This window comes from Staurois parvus, unplaced genomic scaffold (assembly GCF_062004578.1).
Source record: "Staurois parvus isolate SC_StPar_1 unplaced genomic scaffold, SC_StPar_1.0 ptg000530l, whole genome shotgun sequence".
In the NCBI taxonomy this organism is placed as follows: domain Eukaryota; kingdom Metazoa; phylum Chordata; class Amphibia; order Anura; family Ranidae; genus Staurois; species Staurois parvus.
The window spans coordinates 316,086-339,668 of record NW_028318326.1 but is presented as its reverse complement, the minus strand read 5'-3'; the positions used below and the strand labels follow the sequence as shown (position 1 = coordinate 339,668).

At 39.2% G+C, this 23,583-nt stretch overlaps 1 protein-coding gene and 1 non-coding gene across 5 annotated transcripts in view; one reads left to right on the top strand and one right to left on the bottom strand.

The window, feature by feature from the left end:
* ZNF385B (zinc finger protein 385B) overlaps positions 1-23,583 on the bottom strand; it is a 708,580-nt gene that overhangs the window by 509,532 nt on the left and 175,465 nt on the right. The window contains exon 1 of one of the 4 annotated variants that reach the window (XM_089690380.1): positions 22,395-22,752. The exons of the other annotated variants lie outside the window; for them this stretch is intronic. Within the exon in view, the coding sequence (XP_089546506.1) occupies positions 22,395-22,419 (25 nt within the window). The 5' untranslated portion in view covers positions 22,420-22,752. Of the gene's footprint in view, positions 1-22,394; positions 22,753-23,583 lie in introns of those variants that run through there. 4 annotated transcript variants of the gene reach the window in all.
* LOC149451565 (U6 spliceosomal RNA) lies at positions 12,858-12,964 on the top strand. The gene has a single exon (XR_016315020.1). It is a non-coding gene; the product is annotated as a U6 spliceosomal RNA (small nuclear RNA).

Below are 23,583 nucleotides of genomic sequence, written 5' to 3'. Positions count from 1 at the left end.
TTAAGTAATGTTGTGCATGGGATGGAAGGCACCTAATATAAAGAAGAGTACTTATACTAATTGTATTTATTAATAATAATGTTTTAATAAATACATAACTAGATTAATTTTGTTCTTTTGTTTCTGCCTAGAGCTCACCTTTAACAGTGAAGCCACTGTAATTGTTACTTTATTTAATAATAAGCAACCTATGACCTTAATTTACCCGCGTTGAATGAACATGAATTTAACGTGTCATTGTTCTGATACCTATTTATAGACCAGGCAAATGAACACTTTCGAAGACATTCATTTATAATCCCTGAATTTTTACAGTTCATTTATCACCCTTTCACATCCTTAGCAGAGTATTCTTAGACAATTAGCCCAGAACTTGTTAACATTTCATCTGCATTTATAGACTGAGAACACTGATAAATTACTACACTGTCCAAACAGTAGAGTGGTCTTTCGTTATCAAACAAGAGATTAGGTTCCACTGTAACAATATCTGTGGACCTGAGGCTCCTAGACTTGTTCAGGGAAGTATGTGAGTATGGCCATGCCATGCCCATGGTAAAAAGACTGTAGGATAAACACTTTGGCTTTAAGATGCTGAATGCAACTGACAAAGCTGCCCCTAAGAGTGAATTTAGTGTAATCTAAGACCTGCTATCCTGTTCTTCCAGTGCCCTGAAAGTCACAAAATGTAACAGAAATCCCAAAATACGTTTGGCTGCTGCAGGAACTTCTGCTCTATGATCCCACAGGGTTACTCAAGACCAAATGTCTAGGCATTTACATTGTCTTTGCTAGAGGCAAGGCTTGGAGTTTAGCCTGGCATTTAGCAGACTGCCACATGACTGGTTGTTCTGGAATCACAGAGACAGTTTCTGCAGTCACAGTGAGAATTTTGTTATATTTTATGACTTTCAAGAAGGTGGGTAGATAAAGAGGGGAAAAAGGTCTCTGAACATGCCTTCATACTGCTTTCCATCCTCTGAGGAGCACTTCAATATCTCCCAAGCCTAGGGTTGCTCTGTAATGAAAAATACTGACCAGTTTCCTGGTTGCTCACCCCTTACTGCCTTATGCACCATACTAACAGCTCACCACTGTTACCCTGCTAATAGTAAAGCTAGTGGTAGAACAATGTAGGTTGTAAGGGGCAAATAAAAAAAAAAGGACAAGGAAGTTCGCTCGTATTTTGTATTATGGTGTACTTTGGCTTTTGGTAGTTGTAAAGGTCATGTCCAAGGAGAAAAATCTCACATTTGATGCATTTTTACACGGATTACATCTAAAACGTCTTTTTAAAGTGTTACTAACCCCAGGACACTGCAGTTTACTATATCTGGTCTCCAACAGTACACAGAACATGAAAATGCAATTATTTTAGTAAATATAAACTGCTAAATAGCTTTTCTCATCAGCAATTAAAGCCGTCTTGTGACTTCTAGCAGTGATCAGCAGAGCACTGGTTAAAGCTTGTAGGAGGAGTTTTCATTCTCCTCTCACGGTCCTATGAGACTGCAGGACCCCTATCCCTCTGTCTAGACAGTGTTCATTGCCCCTATGCTGATCACATGCACTCTTCCAAGAACAAAACCCTCTCTAGCAATACACACCAAACTAAGTATGTGCAGCTTTCCCCCAAGGTTCTGCTCTATCAGGAGATGAGCAAGGGAAAGTGGAAGAAGGGGAGGATCAGAGAAGACAGGATTAAACATCCTTTTTTACAAAATGCAGAGGATTAACTCCTTAAGTTCCACAGTTAGTATAACAAGCATGCTTTACTGCATATACAGATTGTTGTGGGTTTAGTTACACTTTAAATGTATGGTGCCTCTAGTGAAAAGTAGCCTGGTGCAGAGAGGAAGACTTCTGCATAAGGCCTGACCCCTTTTTTTCAAAGCAATAATCAAAAAGTAAATAAATAAAATTACAAATCAACAAGACAAATTTCTAAAGACTACCTGGTGTAAGAAAGACACCTAAGCAGCCACAGCTCACCGTTTCTAAAAATACTAGCTGCTACCACATGGCACCTTTTGCTTCAATGCTTAGTACTTAGAACTTGATACTTTTTGATAGATTGGGCTCTACACAGTGAAGCTAGAGGATCCGTAGGGTAGCCAGCAACAAGCATTTTAATAGATATCAGAATTGGCAGCCCACCAGGGGCAGATTGACAACTCATGGGGCCCCCGGGTAATAGGGGATCATGGGGCCCCTGTGTCCTTGCCCAAACTCCAAAAAGCCTATGAAAAAGGTACCAGGGGCATCTTATGGGGTCCCCTACTGACCCCGGGTCCTCGGGCAGTGCCTGCGTTTCCAAATGGTCAGTCCGCCCCTGCAGCCCACATTTTTCTCTCATGACAGGTTTCCTTTAAAAATCAAAACAGTGAATTCTATAGAAGCTATTGAAAAATCATAGCATACTACATCAAATCGTAATGCGTGGCTATTCCAGTTTTAGTAAATATGTGAATTTCAATGCTTGTTCAGGCTCCCTGAGTAAAAAGAAAATATCAAAAATCAAAATCATAATGTTCTGAACATGTTCTCAGCAAGAGCAGCTGAAGTAGTTGGGTATGCTGATGTGCTGAAGAAAATCACAAGTGAGACGTGCTGTAATGCCTCTCGGATATGAACTACATAATGGTATGATTTCCAGGCATGAAAATATCTTTCTTCTAGCCCTAAGTACTGTACAGGCAGTATGCCGTAATGGTGACTTTGAGATGTTCCCAGGAGAATTGGGAAGCTTTACTGTATGTGCTGAATGATGGGCAGGATCAATCAGTAGAAACAATTCTACTCGTGCACTGAAAATGACCAGATGTTAGCAAAAAATGTATCTATCTATCTATGCTATAAAAATGCAAATCCTTATTTAACGTTCATATATGAAAGCAAGTAGGGAAAATTCTAAACTCATTTTTAACTTTAACTATACTCTAATCTTTGCTTATCTCATGCATATCATAATTAATTTACAAAATTACAGTCTAAAAGTGTATCGAAACCTGACCATCATACCTACCTATGGTCAAAAGTATGCAGCCATCCTTTCAAACTATTGAATTCAGGTGTTTCAAGTACGATTAATGTTGCTGCATACAAGGACATTTTAGACTATTAGCACTGCTAGCTTTCTAGTTTAAGGAAGGCCATTTTCTTTTCCAGCATATCTTCTGAAAAACCAGGACAACTCCATAGAGACATGATTTGTCAGGTTTAGTGTAGAGGAAGTCGAGAAGCCTGAACATATCTCTGGTCTCAACCTTACTGAACACTGTTGGGATTAACTGAAATGGTGATTGCAAACCAGGTCTTTTCGTTCAAACAATATCAATACTAGCTTGTGTTCAGTCTGAACCCATGTTCAGATGAAGCCTGAAGGAAGTTATCAGTGCCGGTCCAATTAACTGTGTCCGTGACATTGTTCATCCAGCAGCTACAGGCACACAATGGGTGCTTGTGACACCACTGACTTAAATAAGTCGCATGGCCATATTTGGTCAGTGCCATTGAGCTAAAAAAAAAGTGAAATTTGGACACAGTAGATCAATGATGTCATGAGTATCTCATTTCTTTGTGTACATGCAGCTGCAGAGCATACCCTAGCCACAGCTGACTGGACTGGCACTGACAGTTTACTTGGGTTTGCTCTGAAGAAAAGGGATCACCCTCGAAACGTGTAAGCCACTTCTTGGATCCTGGATGGCATCCTTTTGGCGTCTGATTTCTCTAGGTCTGATTTAGAACTGTAACACAAGGCAGTGGCCTGATACGCTGTTTTACGTACATTGTTTGTGAGTATGTTTTATCTATTTTTGTATTAAATTATCCTTGGGATAATGCACTAGGCTGGTGCACTTTCTGTTTGTTTTTTTGCAGTTGCTATTTGGAATACCCAAGCCATTTGGGGGCAGCAAGGCCTGACATATTCCCTGGTGGTACATTCAAACGCATATATAGGAGTTCTGTCCCTAGGAGTTCTGTCCCTAGTTCAACCACACTCGCAGCCAAAACATGAAGTCCAAAACACCTTAAACAGTGAAGGTGTTTTATAGTTCTTAGATTGTGTTGGTGTTTTAAAGGTGTATACACAAAAAGAGGAGATCTGACACTAGGCGAAATGCCCCCTCACCTCCATGGAGTGACCCTACAGGGCCAAAAAGCCTTTCACATACAATACCGCACCAACCAGGAACCAGGACCCACTTCAGAAGGTATCAGGTACAGCAATGGATCAATCCCCCCCACTGGTTGATACCAGCACAGCAGGAACCCTCTCCAGAGCAGTAAAATAAGGATCAGCCAATTCTCATGCAGCCTCCTCTGCTGCCACTTCCACCAATGTCTCCTCTTCTTTGTGCCACATGGAACTTCCTGTCTTTATTCCAGATCTGGAAGACATTGGTGGAAGTGGCAGAGGAGGCTGCATCAGTGCCTGACTTCACAAATGCGCTTTTCATTGACTGGGCACAAATTTCACAGCAAGCTCCAAAACCTTATTAAAAGTCTTCAGGTAAGAGTGGGGGCTGTTATAGATACAAAGGGGAAGCAAACTTCATATTAATACCAAAGGTGTTAGTTCAACAAGCCCATCTAGCTATCATAGTCAATTACCCACACACCTTTGACTATATATTGTATGTTAGAGGTAGAGGATTTAGTGATTGAAAAATCTGGTATTATTTTAAAGAATTGTTGGGTTTTTGTATTTTCCTGTAATGCTCAAAGCCCCACAACAGCTCAGTCACGGTTTCCAGGAGTTCCCCAGGTCCATGACCCCTTCTGGTGTCTTTGGAAACTTTATGGGAATCCCCTATAGCTACTATCAAAATTGCACCAGCATGTGTCAGAAGATATAAAAATGTCTATCCAACTGCGCCATTTGATAGTACAATGACATTTCAGGTTTAATTTACCAAAGGCTGTTTACTCTGCAAGGGAAGTGGCACTATGCAACATAATTCGCCCAGAGTTTAGTGAATGAGTTGAAGCTCTGCTGACTTCCATCAGCAAATCACATGCATGCAAAAATGCTGTTTTTTTCTTTTTTTTCTTTTTCATTTTTCTTGCATGTGATTGGGTATTCTTTCCACATTTACTAAGCTCTGGGGAAAATTCCCTTGCAAATTGAACATCATATTTGGCTTTAGTAAATCATCCCATTTCTATCAGCAGCTGGCATATGTTAATTGGTATTACCACTCATGTTGACCCAGGAGAGGGTCCTGTAAGACACAGCAGAAATGCCACAGTTCTGAAAGGGAAAAAAAACACATGAGTTAAATGTCCAACAATTTAAGAAATAAAGCCTATACTATGATTTCCATTGTGCTAGCTTACATCTGTACAGCCAAGCAATCAATGCCAGCATTTTCAAGCCATATAGACCTGGGAAAGCTGCACACAGAGATATGACTGGAGGAGGGGAAACAAACAGTTTGACAGCAAATCCTTTCATGTACTTCATGCAGATAATCTTGTTGCTAAGCTCTCTGTGCGATATTTACATTTGCATAGGATCAGATTCATTTCTCATTATCAAGTTGGTTGAACAGTGGTCATAAAGTGAGGAGGGCTATTAATGGATGGTACATGAAGCCGAATTAAGCTAATTATAAGTGACCAAGTGATAGCTACATCCGTCATATGAAAGTGGACTGCAGGCAAATATTTTTAAAATTCTATTTTCTTATTCATCCATATGTCATGCTTCTGGCTATACAGAATGACAGGCATGCGAATCACAAGAGTGTATGAACAGAATGAAAAGTCCTCACTTTGAAGAGAAAAACAGTCCTCACACATAGTACTGCAGTGCCGTGTGTGCATGCGTTGTGTGCGTACGTATATATATTTAAAGCTTGACTGCCTTATTGCAAATGCTTTAAAGAGTATTCTATTCACAAAATATTACAGATGTGAACATAGCATCATAGCTGGCAATTAACAACAGATGGCATCTAAGTCCTATTACATTTTAAAGTGTAGAGATTTGACAATGAATATTTTAATCACCTGCCAGGGAATGTGCATCACATTACAATCCTAAGCATTTGACTAACTATTGGTACGTGCCACAATAAATTTAGGAATTTGCATAGTGCAAGGATTGTATTTTGTAATTTACTTACTGACAATGAATACAATATTGGGCTTCATGCTGTTCAGTAATGTTTAAAGTTGTTAATGTAAAGCCAATGTAAAAAATCTGACATGAGCTTTACCTAGTCAAAGTAATTTAAAAAAGCCAGTGTCAATATTTTTAAATCTGCAGTCTTCATTAAAATAATGGCTGGTGATCCTGTCATGAGGGGCCTTATGCAAGGAATTCCTGTTATGAGCGGCAACTCTCTCAACACACATTAGTCAGTGCTGTCCACTGTTGTCACTATCAGAAAATGGCATTTCTGAGATATGCCATGCAGCCACGCAAGTAGACACAAAAACCGTGAATGTGAATATGCACATGTGTGAAATGATCTGTTGTGATTTCTTAATAATCATATCATATCCCAATAAAGCTCACATAACACAGACAAAAGTGAATTAATCCAATCCTGCAAACGGTGTCCACCAGTGTGCAAATGAAAAACAAATCAGTGCACCCAGAGCAGAAACCACATTCCAGCTTCTTACCAGATCCTACTGAGCATTATTGCTATAAATTGTTAATCAGCGCATAAGGGGTTAAGGTCTCCAAGCTATCACCACATCTCCTCCACAAGCCAAATGGGTAAAATGAAACCACAGTAGCTCTCAAAAGCAAAGAGCACAGAGAAATCCCATATCGTAATTTATTTAAAGGTGTATAGTGCACACTCACAAAATTATAAGGCGTCAAAGCATATCTCAATCTGTTGCATTCTTTTGGCAGAAAAAGCGGACCTAGCCATCAATCAGCTCGGCGTGCATGATGACGTCACTCTCTTAGGTCCCACCCTACGCATTTTGTCATACTGAATTTTTTTATAGCAACCACAGTAGCTCTCAAAAGCAAAGAACACAGAGAAATCCCATAGCGTAATACTGTACAGGCTGTTTTATTTAAAGGTGTATATGGCACACTCACAAAATTATCAGGCATCAAAACATATCTCAAGCCATTGCGTTCTTTTGGGCGGACAAAGCGGACCTGGCCATCAATCAACTCGGTGTGCATGATGATGTCACTCTCATAGGTCCCACCCTACACATTTTGTCATACTGAATTTTTTTATAGCAACCACAGTAGCTCTCAAAAGAAAAGAACACAGAGACATCCCATAGAGTAATACTGTACAGGCTGTTTTATTTAAAGGTGTAAAGTGCATACTCACAAAATTATCAGGCATCAAAGCATATCTCAAGCCGTTGCGTTCTTTTGGGCAGACAGAGCAGACCTGGCCATCAATCAACTCGGTGTGCATGATGACGTCACTCTCATAGGTCCCATCCTACGTGTTTTGTCTTACTGAATTTTTTATAGTGCTTCACATTTTTTTATATATACAGCTGAAGTTTGGTATCACAAATGTGTGTTGTAGTTTACCTAAGCTCAGTGATTTAGTTTTTAAATATAGACAAAAAGAGACTAAAACAATGCTGGTGGAGATCAGCAATCCTGGGATGCAACAAAGGATAAAAGCAAGCATTTTCTTTAAAAAAAAACTGCCCACTGTTTATGATACACAGTGCTTTAGCAAACTAAATATCACAGCTATTTTATCTTCAGTTTTAATTTGAACTGCAGGAAGAAATAAAATAAAACAAGTAATCCTGTTATCATTTAATCCATTTTTCCTCAAACTAACTTAAATATGTGAACTTGTCTTAATATGATTCTCTAATGCCCTGCACAGCTGGACTAGGAGAGGGATGATAAGCATTCACTTTAAAGAGGCATTCTAACCTACTAAAATTCTCATCAGGAGGGGAGAACACAGGGATGAGCTCATCTGAAAAAAATATAACAAAGGTTGAATTTTTAAAATTTATTAACATTTTAATTTTCATAGAAAATAATAAATAGCTAAGCTATGATTAAGGTCATTTGCAGCTGAATCTTGTTAGTGGATAATTGATATAAGCCTCTTTTTGACACATTACTTATCGTAACTTACTACTGTGTGCAGGAATGTATGCAAGATATGTGAAGGTGGACAATAGTCTATCCAAGTACCAGTGTTTTCATTATGCTGACAGTCTGATGAGGCTGAGCAATGAGTTTTGTGACTGCAAATATGCACAGCATACTTGCAAATGATGGCTTACCTCTTTAAGGTGAAACAAAAGTGCTACTATCAAATTACAATATAATATTCAATCTTCACAATAAAAAAACCCTTTCCCAGTAAAAGTGTTTCTGCCTATGTGCAACAGAAATGTTCTCATAAGCAAAATAAAGCATTAAATGTCCATCTAAAGTCCACACACAAAACAATTCTAAAATGTTATTTCTGCACCAGTCAATATTCACCTCCAGCCATAATTCAGAAATCAACGTCACCACGAATTGTGAACATGCACCATATATATCCACAATGTAGCTTAACAGATGTAGCAACCCTCAAAAGTTTAAAAAAATGTCAGAAAGTACTCTTTGTATTAAGTAAGCAAAGTAAGCTTAGGGCTCTACCGGAACACAGGTCAATCGATTCCAATCTTCCAACTGCCGGGCTGAAGTGGGGAAACTCCTGGAATCAATGCACTCACAATGTATAAGGGAAGAGACCTCTCCTACTGGGCAGATGAAGAAAATTCATTCAAACTTGAAAAAATATATAATCTTAGATGACTTCTATCCACCGCTATCTTCTCTATCACTATTTCCCATCCTCTTCTTTGGTCAGCCATTGGGCATCCACTGTTAATTTAACTCTGGAGTTGCATCATCCCACCACCCATCTAGTTCTAATCCTTGGAGCAGGAGTACAGGAGTTTTTATTTTGCAGAAGCGACAAGTAAAGTCTGTTCAGCTAAAAAACTCTTAGCATTTTTTTTCTTTTTTAAGTAAATTTTAACCACTTGCCTACTGGGCACTTTTACCCCCTTCCTACCCAGGCCAGTTTTCAGCTTTCAGCGCTGTCACATTTTGAATGACAATTGTACGGTCATGCAACACTGTACCTATATGACAGGGGGATCGCTGCAGACTGTCAGTGATCTGTGTGTAGCTGCTGATTTTCCTGTCCATTCCCACACTAGTGCACCAAACACCATCTGTTCCTGTCCAAGTGCACAGCAACATCTGTATCAGTGTCCCAAACATCTGTCAGTGTACCACTGCACAAAAACATCTGTCACAGTGAACCAGTGCACATCAGCATCTGCAATAGTGTCCCATTGTAACATAAAAATCTGTCAATGTCCCACTGCACCATCATCTGTCAGTGTCCCTAGTGATTCATCAACATCTGTATGTGTCCCCAGTCGACCATTAACATATGTCATAGTGTAGCAGTGCATAAAACATCTGTCAGTGTGCCACTGCCCCATTAACATCTGTCATAGTGTACCAGTGTCCCATCAACACCTGTCACAGTGCAACAGTGTCTCATCAACACCTGTCACAGTGCACCAGTGTCCCATCAACATTTGCAATAGTGGCCCTTTGCAACATCAACATCCATCAGTGTCCCTACTGAAACTTCAACATCTGTTTGTGTCTCTAGTGGACCATCAACATCTGTCGGTGTTCCTAGCAGACCTTCAACATCTGTTCGTGTCCCAGTGGACCATTAACATCTTTTGGTGTCCCTAGTGGACCGTCAAAACATGTCAGTGTTCCAGTGGACTAGCAACATCTGTCGGTGTTCCTAGTGGATCATCGATCGGAAGCAGAAGTTGTCTTCCCCCCTCCGTCCCCATAGTCTTCTGGGACACGTGATGGGTCCCAGAAGACTACAGGACCATTCACAAAGCGCAGCGCTTCTCGAGCATGAGCATTGTGCACCCAGCTGTGAAGCCGCACACTAAAGATGCCAGGGAGAGAGGACGGCCAGTGAAACCAGTGGTGATGAGAACAATTTTAACATTTTTAGGCATGCTGTGTGAATGGGAACACATAACATATAGTGGCATTTCCTCAAATTTTACTGCAAAAGTGGAAATACGCTTTAAGCAGGATGCTAATTCCAGCTTTTGGCAAACACACTACCACTAGAGGGAGCATTTATAGGCTTTTAACTAAAGCTTAATTTTCTAAATTAGAAAGCTAGTAAACTTCCTTTATGGAAATGGTGTTATAGCTCAAAATGTGTCGTTTATAAAATGTAAAAATCCTGGTTTTTTTCCCCCTTTAATTTTGATATTAAAAAAGCTTCCTCTACTTTGTTTCTCCACCTGCTGTCTAGTAATGCAGCACCAACCTTGCCACGGATGCCTCAACTTCAAACAGTGTGACATCATCGGTTGATGTATCTAGATGGCTGCTGGGAGAAACACATTTCCCAGCTGTTGTAATATAGAACGCATACAGCACGCTGTCAGCTAGAAATGATCCAACTTGTAGACAACACAATGAATCAAAGGCTTGCCTTGAGCAAATTGCAAAAAGTCTTAAGGCCATTAACAGAAGGGGTTAAGGGAGCTACTTATCCAGGCTAGGGAGACTATTGCATACCATGAGCCAAACAAACATAATAAAATTTGATGGAGTTTAAGTTCTCGACACTGAGCTGTGTTTGCTAGAAATATCTCCTTGTTTCATGATCTAAATGTGATGGCATTAAGAGCTCTCTTCCCCCCAGTGCCAGGACATTATATGAAGAACATGCTGATGGGCGTGTTAGTGACTGTCAAAGCAATCTAAGCTGTCACGCTTTGCTTGCTCTGTAATTAACAATTGATGAGCATTTTACAAGAACTGCAACGCAGGACATATCTATGCAGAGAAGTACATGTTACATAGGTGGCTCGTGAGGTTTACTCTCCACACTGAACTCCTTTGTGAAATGTTAGACATATATTTCAAATATTTTCTCAGAATTTCACACAGAAGTAGTACTTAGTGCTGATCAGAATAAGAAATAGTATGTCAGATGGTAATGAGAAGTTAAAGAAGAACTCTCATGATTAACCATTTCAATATCAGGCACTTTTACCCCCTTCCTGCACAGGCCAATTTTCAGGTTTCAGCGCTCTCACACTTTGAATGACAATTGCACAGTCATGCAACACTGTACCCAAACTAAACTTTTTATCATTTTGTTCACACAACTAGAGCTTTCTTTTGGTGGTATTTAATCACCACTGGTGTTTTTACCTTTTGCTAAATTAACAAAAAAAGACTGAGAATTTTGAAGAATATAACACGTTTTTCTTTGATTCTGTTATAAAAGTTTGCAAACAAATAATTGTTCTTCATAAATTTAGGCCAAGATGTATTCTGCTACATTTCTTTGGTGAAAATAACCCAAATCAGTATTTATTATTTAGTCTGTATGAAAGTTATAGAGTTCATAAACTATGAGATATATCTGAAAATTTATCAAACCTGGAGTACTGACTGCCAATCTAATTTCTTGAGGCCCACAAATGTCAGAACAGTACAAATATCCCCCAAATGACCACTTTTTGCAAAGTAGACAGTCCCATGTATTTCATAAGAGGCATGGCGAGTTTTTTGAAGTTGTAATTTTTTTGTCATCATTTTTCAGAACATGAAGAAATTAAAATAATTCTCACAATTTTTATTTTACATACTGTCACCAGTGCAGTACAGCGTCAGCATATAACTGGTGTGGCGGTGATCTGGGACACTGACTGGTGACAGTACGAAAATGATAATTTCTTTTCAATGTTTATAGATTTTTTTATTATTATTATTTTTTTTTTTTTTTTTAATTACATTTTTTTCTCTTTTTTTAAGATTTTGTTTTTCATATACACTATGACCAAAGTAGTATAATTTTACCATAGCAACTTTGTACTACTTTGGGGAAGTGATCAGTATTTTTTTTTACACAATTTGATTGCTTATAGCAAAGAATTTCACTGCTATAAGCAAGCATTTAACTGAATGAAATCGATTAATTTAGTTTTTTTTTTGTTGTGATAAGCTGTGATTAGCCACGGTTAATCACATGACACAGATTGGCCCAGCCTGCACATGTGATTGCTGTGACCATTCACAGCTAGACAACCTTGTAAACAATGGATGGCATGAAAGGAAGCCATCCATTGTATACAACTGTAATGTGACCTGCTGTGATTGGTCACAGCAGGTCACATGGTACTGGCAACAGGGCTGGTACACATATCTGTCATCGGTCATGTCCGAGGTACATGGCCGGTGACAGATCTCACCACAGCGCAGCCCTGTGGGCACGTGAAAAGCGTGACCCGGAAAGGACGTTACATGATGCCCTCCCGGAGGGACGAGGTGGTGATTAATTAAAAAAAAAAAGTCCATACAATCATGTCCAAATACCTTGCTTTGTCTCTCAAATGAATAGTTAAAGATTTTAAAAGAAAATCTCTCCAATAGTTCTTGTCTTCCTGCTTTGCTGCTCCTCCCTGAAAGAAGCCCAATTTCTGGGTTCTGATTTCAAGCAAAGCCAGCTACTCCTGCCCCCTTGTTTATTCAGCGCAGCTATCAGGCAACTGTAATGACAGCACATGTGTGTAGATCATGGGTGGAGCTCTGCTGGGAGGGCATGTGTCTTGGAGGGGGTTCATGCTGACACACCCAGTCCCCTTGTGTTCTTAGTGCATGCGCATGGTGCTGTAGACAAGAACTGTCAATGAAAGCTCATCTCCTTGTTAGCGGCATGGTCGGACATCGGTGGGGGGAGGGGGCAAAGTTGATCTCACTGTCTCTGATTTACACCCCCTACAAAGACAGGGCAAAGTGCTACATATTATAGACAGGAAAGGTGCTTTCTTCAGTAGCACATATACTAAAATTGCAATGATACAAAGAAGATTAGCATGGCCCCTGCGCAAGGATGACATGCAAATTCGTGAAGCGTTCTATTAAAAAAAATAAAAATAAATAAATAATAGACAGGAAAAATCCGGCACTCCGATGTCGCAGCAAAAATGGTATCCTTTATTCCAAAAATGGTGAAATACAGCAGATAAAAAGACCAGTGTGTTTTGTTTTGTCCATCAGGTCTTAATCATAGCTATGTAATGTTGACTTTGCTATCTCGGCTTTAACAATTCCTAGAAAGACCGGACAAAGTGTTACTTTGTACCCTTTGTACAGAGTTACCTAAAAAAAGTAGGGAAAATTTCTATATAAACGGTTAAAGACTGGAAAAGCTGTTGCACTAGTTGTTGCAAGACCAACTGGGGGTGTCAAAAGTTTTAAATCATTGCTCATCTGTCCACTTACTATGCCTGTACTGAGAACTTATTCAAGACTGAGTCTAAATTAGGCATGTTGTATTGGTGTTTTATGGGCTGCATGCGGCCTCTCGCTCCTTTTCTGTGACCCTCAGTAGTTTAAGGATTAAAGAAATATAATTAGCTACCAGCTGTTCTCATTTGATAACTTACTCTTCTGTGCATAATTTTGCAGATAAATACTTCAGGAAATGTTTTATGGCCTTCTTTTATGGCACTAAATATGATCATTTGCAATTTTTACTATAATGTTAAGTTCCAAAGTGCTATAAACTTTTCTGGAATTGAGTAGGGGCAGCCCTCAGTTAGTTCATTTAATTTTGTCCACTGTTTAGAAATTTCACATGTCTAGTCTAAGCTCTTTTAATGGGGACTGCAAAAGCTGGGGGGTGATCAGTACACTTTTACCTGATTAGAGCAGCAGGCTGCACTATTGATGCTTCCTGACCTTTTTGGATCCATTCTGCTTTACTACCCAATTATAGCTTCCCACTTAGGTCCAAACCAAAAATGGATGTCTCCTTATCACAATTTCCAACATATCTAAACATTTCCACAAGGTACGCCATAGAATCTGAGTTACAACTGCTTTATTTTTTACTGTAGGTTGTATCGCTTTTATATGCACCTCAAAGTTCAATGCTAACCAGTTATAGTGGCAGGTAAGAACAAAGTGAGCAATGATACTGTACTTAGTAAGTAATAGCAATCAATCTGATTTTAGCATACTGCTGACACATCAGTGGCTGCTGGCTATGATCTAAACTGACTATAGCCTGCTGAATAAGCGCAATGCTTTTGACTATGAGCATTGGTTGTGATTATGGGTCTGTTTCCATGCTCTAACTGATAATAAAGAGTGCTTTAAGCATTAATAAGGCTTGTTAAAGAACAGGGAACAGAGTGAAGTATTTAAAGTACTGTGCATCATGGAAAGTAGAAGATTCTCATTTCAGCGTGACCAAAAATTTCTCCAAGAATGAGAGACGAGGAGATATCTGCTCAACATCAAAGAAACCTTTAGGGGAATTATAGACAATCCAACCACTAGGGTAAGCAAGCGCTCATCAGGAGTGTTGAAACGCATTTGTCATACAACCATACAACAATGAAGAAAGCATGTAAAGGTATAATTTGGTACTATGCAGAACTTACATAGGAGATCTGATGTCTAATCAGTACCTTATAGCGGAGGTCCAATCAATAACAAAAAAATAAAAGTCAGTAGCTACAAAAGCTGTAGCTGCTTTCAAAAAACAGCCACTCACCTGTCCATCGATCCAGCGGTGTCCTCACCGCAGCCGATTTCACTGGCCATCCTCTCTTAAGTGTGGGTACCCAGCTGTGACAGATTGTGGCTTCACAGCTGGGTGCCCACTGCACATATGCGAATAGCGCTGCACCTTTTGAATGGTCCCATAGTCTTCTGGGACCTGTCATGTGTCCCAGAAGACTATGGGGGGGAGGGAGGGAGAGAGGACAACTTCTGCTTCTGATTGGCTAGGAGATTGCAGCGGAAGTGGGAGCAGGTACCTGTCAAAATCTGGTACTCACTCCCCTAAGGTTCCAATACTTAACAGGGAGCGGGGGATGAGGTCTTAAAGTGGAACTACCCCTTTTGGGTGGAGCTCCACTTTAAGGTGTTTACAGGTATAGTATAATTTCTTTTTTCACAAGAACACCACAAACTGCTTTTTTGTTTTCCAAAATTACAGATGTATGCCGTCCACTAAAGACACGTGTTATAACTAGTAAACTGTAAATAGATGGCAGCAAATACATATAATACAGACAAATCAGGAGACAAATAGCAAAGGATAGCTGGTGTGATTGGAGGCTACTTGGGTGCCAACATCCCAGAAGTAATCTATCCAGTAAATTGTGTAATAGGTGTATGGGACATGTACAGCCCAAATATAATTCAAACACTAGGCTATGATTAAGGCCATTGACCAAAATGCGTAGCCTTTGGTATTCTGTACTCACTCTGTAGCAAAAAAAGATTACTGCTTTTGGATGTTTTGAGAGACCGGCTGTTCAACAGTATATAATAGTTCTTTTAAATAAAAACTATGGGGATGTGAACGGGCATACATTCTCAAGAACAAATCTTCACAACTGAGGAATGCACCAATTAGCAGTCATAAGTAAACCATCAATGTACAAAAGGTCTTTCGGTTTTGACATCTTTATTGCATTGGGAACCTGTCCATTTTTTCATACTGCAGTTGGAGAATAAAAAGCAAATTCTGAATCTCCGCTATAAGCAATGCCATCGGTGTCCTATGAGTATGTAGAAAACTACACCAAAAAAAGGCTGAAATGCATAGTTCCAATTAAAACCACCTCTCTAAGAACTTCAACCCAAAGGCACATTCTAAAGATCAGACAAAGAACAAAAACAATACACTTTTCTTATTAGTTGTTTCAAACTACTCTTTCTTTTCAAAGGCTGATCAGCACAAAACTTGATGAACATCACAGACAGACGTAAACCGCTGGAGGACTCTGTGCCTGAGGATGACAGCTGAGGCAGACTAGTTCTAAAATAAATAAAGTGACGGAAGTTGTCAAGCCATAAAATTGCTTCAGCAAGCTAAATAACTAAAACACCCAATAACAATAGCTCCACTAGAAATCTGTCCAAAACACAGGCAGATACTGTATTACATACTGAGGATCACTCTGTGAACACTAGGAAGAATACAAAACTCTACACTCCACAACACAAAGACAAGGAACAAGCAAATTGGGAACCATAGATTTGGTTCATTTAAGATTACAAAAGGAGACCTGAAAGTCGTTGTGCACATATATGTAATACACAGACTTTTCCTACTAACTTCAGGTTCCAAAGGTTGTCTGTTTTGATCATTCATACCCTGAATATTGTCTGGTAGCTGTACAAAGCTTCCATAATCATTTTAGGCAGATAACAGGTTTCATCTGTGTTTGCGCAATTTTATGCAATTTTTTTCCATTTAATCCTGCAAATTAGTTTACTATAAATAAAATACACTGATTTACAATAACATTATGACCACTGATAGGTAAAATGAAGAACATTGAATATTTCATTACAATGGCACCTAAAAGTGGGTGGGATATGATAGGCAGCAAGTGAACATATTGCCTCCGATGTTGATATTTTGAAGGTAGAAGAAATGGGCAAGTGTAAGGATTTGAGAGAATTTAACATAAGGCAAATTATAATGGCTATACGACTAGGAAAGAGCATCTCTAAAACTGCAGGACCTACCAAAAGTGGTCCAAGGAAGGAAAACCGGCAAACCAGCAACAAAGTCATGGGCAACCAAGGCTCACTGATGCATATTGGAAGTAAAAGCTGTCCCGTGTAGTCTGATTCAAAAGAAAAGCTACTGTAGCTCAAATTGCTGAAAAAGTTTATGCTGGTTCAGATAGAACACATAGTGCATTGCTGTTTGTTGCATATGGGGCTGCAAAGCTGCAGACTACCCATGCTGACCCATGTCTACAGCCAAAAGCAAACAAAAAGCATGTGAGCATCAGAACTGGGCCATGGACCAAGATAGTCTGGTCTGATGAATTCAAGAAAGGTTTCAGGAACCCAACAGTGAGTTCAAGCATTTGACTTGGCCTCCAAATTCTTCAGATCTCAATCTAATTAAGCATCCGTGAGACGTGTTTGAAAAACAAGTCTAATCCATGGAGGACTTAAAGGATCTACTACCAAGGGCTTGGTGCCAGATACCACAGCATACCTTCAGAGGTCTAATGGAGTCTATATATATACATATATATATATATATATATATATATAGTATATACATGATAAATACCTTTTTTCTTTTTTTATAAGTAATTACATATCCCCTGTTCTCAGCTACCTAAAGGGCTTAGAGAGGTGGGGATGAAGAAGCAGCAGTACACTGATCTTCCCAGTAAAATGGCTGTGTAGGGGGTGGGGGTGTCAGCACAAGTCTGATCATTGGAGGACAGGAAGGCTAAGACCCCAGCACAGCCAGAAACCTGACCATGCTGGGATGGACAAGCTCTCATGCCTAGTGTGGTCACTTTGACTTAGGAGAGCAGAGGAACTGGAAGAGACACCAGGTGTTTCACACAAAGGAAGCAATACAAAGACAACAGGCTACGTCTCAATACAAGTACATGGTACAAAAGGCACATATCAGGAATATAAAATGTTGGAGTGATCTATTCTTTAACTGAGCAGTAAGTTATGCCACAGAAATAATCTATTTATATTTACACCATCATGTTACAATAGTTTTCTTAAAATCCATTTTCTTATCTGTTTTACTGTGAAATGTTTCATACAATAGGATAACAGAAGTTAAAGTCCAATAGTGTTTTTATCTAAAGTATTTCAAAGCTTTCAAGCATTGGCCACATTATACAAACAAATACATTCACAACATATATGTTATAATCATCTTAGACCTAATGAGAATCCAAACTTATCCAATTATCTGTTTATTATATTATGAGAATACAGTTTACTAAACAGCAATTATCACAGACATAATTTATTTTATATTTTCACTGTAAGCTGATTCATACAATGGCTAAACAGAAACTACAATCCAATGGTGGGTCCTAGAGATGCATTTATTCCAGTTAATACATGTGCAGATCACTCATCAAATGTCCTTCTCGGTGAAATCTGCACATCTCTGACCACCCTTAGTAGAATTTATGGTTGGCTGTCTATACCAGCATTAAAGTGTATCAAAAACCCAAGTCCCTACATGTGGTGTTTTCATTAATTAAATTTTTTCAGGTTTTTATTCTTTGTATTCACCTGGATATCCTGCCCCTAACACACTTCCTGGTTTTTTGTCTATCGTTAAGCCTTTCTCAACCCTTTCAACAAAAAGGAACCCTTGAAATAACTTTCCAGTCTCAGAGAACTCCTGTTAAAAACTACTATATCCTCAACTCATGATACATTAGTGTGATGGTTCATGGGAAAGTGGGAAAAATTATCCTTAGGCTGGCCATAGATTTTCTTTCCTGCAACCACAGTCAGTGTTGATTTTGCTCCTCCAGTGGGGAGGTCCGGATGGGGGGTGGCAGGGGGGAGCTGTCCCTGCTGGTAGAACACAGTGATTACTGGTAGTGGCTATAGCAGCTGGCAATAATCGCATGAAAAATCCAACAGGTTGGTTGTACCAAAGTCGTACAACAACTGAATTGAGTACAATCAATCTGCCCATAGATGGTTTGAATCTCGGCCGATTCCTGCTGAACAGGACGAGATTCGAACCATCAATGGCCAGCTTTACATTTGTGGTTATTGGGAAGAATTACCCCCTTAGAGAGTGCTTAAAAGATCTATGTTAGTGGGAGGCAGAAATTTCTCATTGCTCAAGGAACCCCTAGCAACTTCTAGAGAATCCTTGGTTGACAAACCTTGCCCTAGCACCTAAAGTGTGGTATGACTATAGGACATCTCCATCTAATTTCCATACCATGGGGGGAGGTGTTCAGTAGAGCAGGAGAGGTGCACTAAGAACTATGCTACCTGACAACAGTGCAACACAGGCAGAGTACAAGAAGTTTTCATCTAACTGGATTCCTGGTAGGTTCAACAGGTTTTCTTTTAAACGTATTAAATAGTTATAACAAAAATTAGTTTCAATGGTATATTTACCAGACCAAACAGGAGCAAATAAGAGTTGATTTTCAGGGTTTACATGCACTTTAAGAACCCCACAGTTAAATCTTCTTTGCCAGAATTGCCAATGCGATCATTTCTAAACTACGTCCGTGAGCGTTTTTCATTGATTAGTACCATCCAAGGGTATGTAATGGGTCAGAAAACAAAAGCTCACATTTCTAATGGGACCAACAGTGTGCCGTCTGAAGTATAATTACTATTTCTTAATCCCTTCGATACACCTTTGCAGTAAGCTATCAGCGACAGCAGCATCTAATCCTCTCGATGAACCATAAACTGACCATTACCATAAAAAAAGAAGTTAAACCAGAAACCATGTGCTGAGTATAAAACTAATTTCATGCTTTCAAAAGCACACAGTGGCTGAGAACGAGATAGTGGCTCTGGGACCTGACAGATTGGCTAACACAATTGGTTTGCTTCTGATGCAGTCGGAATAAAAGCCAAGCTGGGCATCTACAGGCAACACATGGAAAGTCTAGAATCTTCTGTGATATTCAAATCAATACTGTATCCCATGCTTAGCTGACACCTGCCATTAAACACCTGTCTCATTAGCACAATTAGCATAAATAAAAACTGCTAATAACATAAGGCAAGGGAGGCATGAACAGAAAAAAAAGTGTGTCAAGGAAATGTATTTAATAGTCGAAAACAGTGTTTCCCAACCTTTTTTCAATCAAGGCACCCTTTAAAAATTATGGGTAGTCCCGAGGCACCCTTTAAAATTATGGACAGTTTTGAGTCACCCCATTTTAAAATATTAGAAACTATTCTAATAGTTTTTATAATGCAGCAACATCCACACTTGTAGGACACCCAACATTAGAGGTGATTTATTAACTAAAAGGCAGGCTTGTCCACCCACTGGCTTGTATACAAGTTTAGGACAATTTTTAGACATTTTGCCAAGGCACCCCTGAAGAAACCTCAAGGCACCCCAGGGTGTTTGGGCACCCTGGCTGAGAAAGGCTGGTCTAAGAAACAAGCACAAGCTGTAAGAAAATCCTCTAAACTTAATCTGCTCATATATATAACAATCTCCTCTAGGTTCTGAGTATCTAAGCCATTGGCAAGCGACTGTACCAAGAATTGTACTCCTGATACAAATGCCTGTTTCATTTCTTGGAACTGAACTCCAGACAGCTATTAAAAATCAGAATTTAATCCAGTTTCCAATGCAAATAAGTAATACAAAAAGTAAGTGTATTCTGTCTTTATATTAGCTTCCCTAATGACCTGTACAGCAGGACTAGATGGAGGAAAGTGCAGCATAGTGAACCAATCAGGTTCTACATTACTGAACAGTGCTGACAGTTCAAAGCAGGGAGCTTGCTGAGAGCAGGAGAGAGCAGAGAATGCACAGTCAAGTTCTCATCAGTGTGGTGATACTCCTTTATTAACAGAATAGTAGGCTGGGAATGGTCAGTGACCCTAAAGAGTGAAAGGGAGGACATGGTTTAGGCATGCTGCTGTCATGGCATTTGGATCACAGGATTGGATAAAATGTACTTGTAAACTTCTGCCATGAAATATGAACATGGCATGCATGGCAGCTCATAGCTTTCATTTTCAAAGGTTAACTCAACACGCTGAAGGTAAGCATGAAGAAGCTGATTGGTTGTAATGCACAGCTGTTCTATGTTCTGTCTGTTCCAGTTTTCATAGATCCCCCTCACTGTGTTTTACATTTCATAGTCCTGAACATTGTATTCTAAGTATATTACATTCTTCGTTCATGGTTGTAATTCTCAGACATGAAATATGAACAGAGCATATTCCTCTAGAGTGTATATTTCTCTCAATCCAGAGCACTATGTGTCATTTCTCTCTGATGCCTCTTTCCTCTACTAACTGTATGAGTCACTTCTGACAAGTTTTTCTGACATCAAGCAATAATAAGGTGGAAGGGGAGGGTACACCAGCACGCAGCCTGTTATTGACAGCCTCAGCTCTGTTCCTATGAACAGAGAGCTGCCCTCACTGAGCTCTGCAGTATGTAACCTCAGCTCCCCTCCCCCTGTTTTCTGGGAGCTTAAGCAAGCTGTATAAAGTTTACACTTTGAACAGCTTTAGAGGAGAGATGGCTGCAGATAAACAGATACAACTTATGTAGAAGGATTTGTTTCATTGCTGTGTATCACCTGAGGCCAGTCACTTCACTGGGTATATGTAAGGGTTTACAACCACTTTCAGTAGTTTGCCTACATATACTGTATACACAGTTGCCTTTTTGGAACTCAGCTTTAGAAAAGCAATATGAAAATCATAAATCATTGCACATCCACTCATTTCAACTCTACATTTAACTTATAGCTTAGAGTTCTGCCTTAATTCACTGATGGGGTCTTCTGATCAACAACAGAAATTTTCAGCATGATGGAGGTATATTGCAGGTTAATCAACACTGTTAAGACTGTTACTTCATGCTGCTTGTTAACAAATAAACTGATTATGACAAGCATTTAAATGTGACATAAAAACCATATGCCGTGTGTTGATGAATAAAATGCAGCAACCAATCCCATGTCAGTATAATGATGTTATATCAAGCTAGAGGTATTTTCTGACTGGCAGTTGTTTACAGATTATTTTCACATTAAAACTGTTTTTTGGCACTGCCTATTGTATAATCCCATTAGTATATGGTCAAATAATATAATGAAACTGTAAGACGTTTTTAAAAGATTAAAAACAAAAATGGAAGAAGCAAACATTTTTCAACATAATGTTTTTTAGTTTTTGGAAACTGTAGTTTTTAACAGTTTGACATTTTAGTCTAATCTAATGCCATATCCCAAACTACCACAAAAAAAAAACAGTTCACAACTGTCACTTCTATGTCATTTTTTTGTACTCAGTTGAAGTGTTTCTCCAGCTGAGCCGATCCTGTCCCCTTATGGAAGGAAGAGCTACTTCTGCATATCTGATTACTCATTTGGCATATTTGTACATCCCGTTAAACCATGCAACCAAAAAAAAAAAATGATCCTTAGTTTTTTTTCTATGCACAAAACAAAATTTTACATTTACAGTATGGATACAACCATTTACATTGGCTCTTGCCCTAGAGCTTGCAATCTAAAGTCTTTACTATAGTCATACGTTGCTAAAAGAAACCAGAGTATTGTAAATGATCATAGAGACCATAAATATTAATTATAATACACTATAATACAACAGCCTCATATTAAAACTATGACATATAGGAATGAGCCTAGGCAGAGTGTTCCATGATACACTCAGGATAGTCCAAGATTCTATGCTACAGATGACTATAACTTGGCATAGTTGAACACACACCTCATTCCAGACCTAGTCTAGTATTCAGCACCCAAAGCATATGAAGGAAGAACGTGCAAGAGAACATCATGCTTACCTCGGCGTGACAATCCACTCCACATTTTTGTAGAAGAGTATGGCTAGTTAGCAGCCACTAGCCAGAGACTGAGTTAGATGAGAAGTTCCTAAAGGTAATCGATGTGATCTAAAGGACTACAGAGCCTTGGCTCGAGCACCGATCATCTGTATGTCTGTGCAGTTTCAAATCAATGCAGCTCCCAGAGCCCTCTAAGCTGGTTCACCCCGGTGCTCATTGAAAATCCTTTACACGCTGGCATCATTTTAGGCAGGCAGAAACGCACACTGAGACATTTGTAAAGAAAAGCAAAGCAATTACAGTCCTGTGTCTTGCTGCAGACTGAAACGTGGAGCTGTGTCAAGCCAGAGAGCCTGATGTGAAATTATGCAGGCAAAAAAAAAAAAAAAAAAAAAGGGCACCTAAGCCTTCATTATCAATGCATGAAATCAGCTACTGTGATCAGATTCACGCAAGCCTTCGAAAAGCATGTGATTATGAAAGGTTCCACAAAATCAGTCCTGAACTGTGCACAATGAAAGGAGTCATCTTGATCGACTATGCTCTTAAAAACAGCCCTTTCCCGTTTTTTTTAAATAATGGACTGTGGAGGCAGAGAATAATCAGTATTCTGTGGGGTGATGAGTAATTGTTTTTGAGGCTATGGCACAAAAAAAAACCTAGTTTAAAAGAAGACTTTCAGGCTTATTCGATGAGGCAGTATAAAGAGCTGCAAAGTGCCGTGATCCATAGCTACCAATCAGATTTAAGCTTTCATGAGACTATAGCTAGAAGAACAATGAAAAATGATTGTTGATTAGCTGTCAGCGGCTATTACAATTTTATATAAAGAACAGACCAGCAAAAAAGGTGTGAAAAACTTTCCACATGCACTGAATAGTCACATGGACCTCTGTGGCATGTTTTACAGAGAGTAAAGCACATGCTTGGTTTATCACATTTTATTTTAGAAGAAGATAATTCTTTGTTACCCCCAATGATTAGACTTGTCCTGATACCCCCCCACCCCCCCTCAAAAAAAGCCTTTCACTGGGAAGATCAGTGCAATGATGTTTCTCCTCCCCCAGCTCTTATGCGGCTGAGATCACAGGGAATGTGATCACTTATAAAAAGGGGAAACATTTTATTTTTATTATTCTTTTATTTATTTTTTAAATCTATACACAAATGTTTTGCCTTTTTTTCTGTT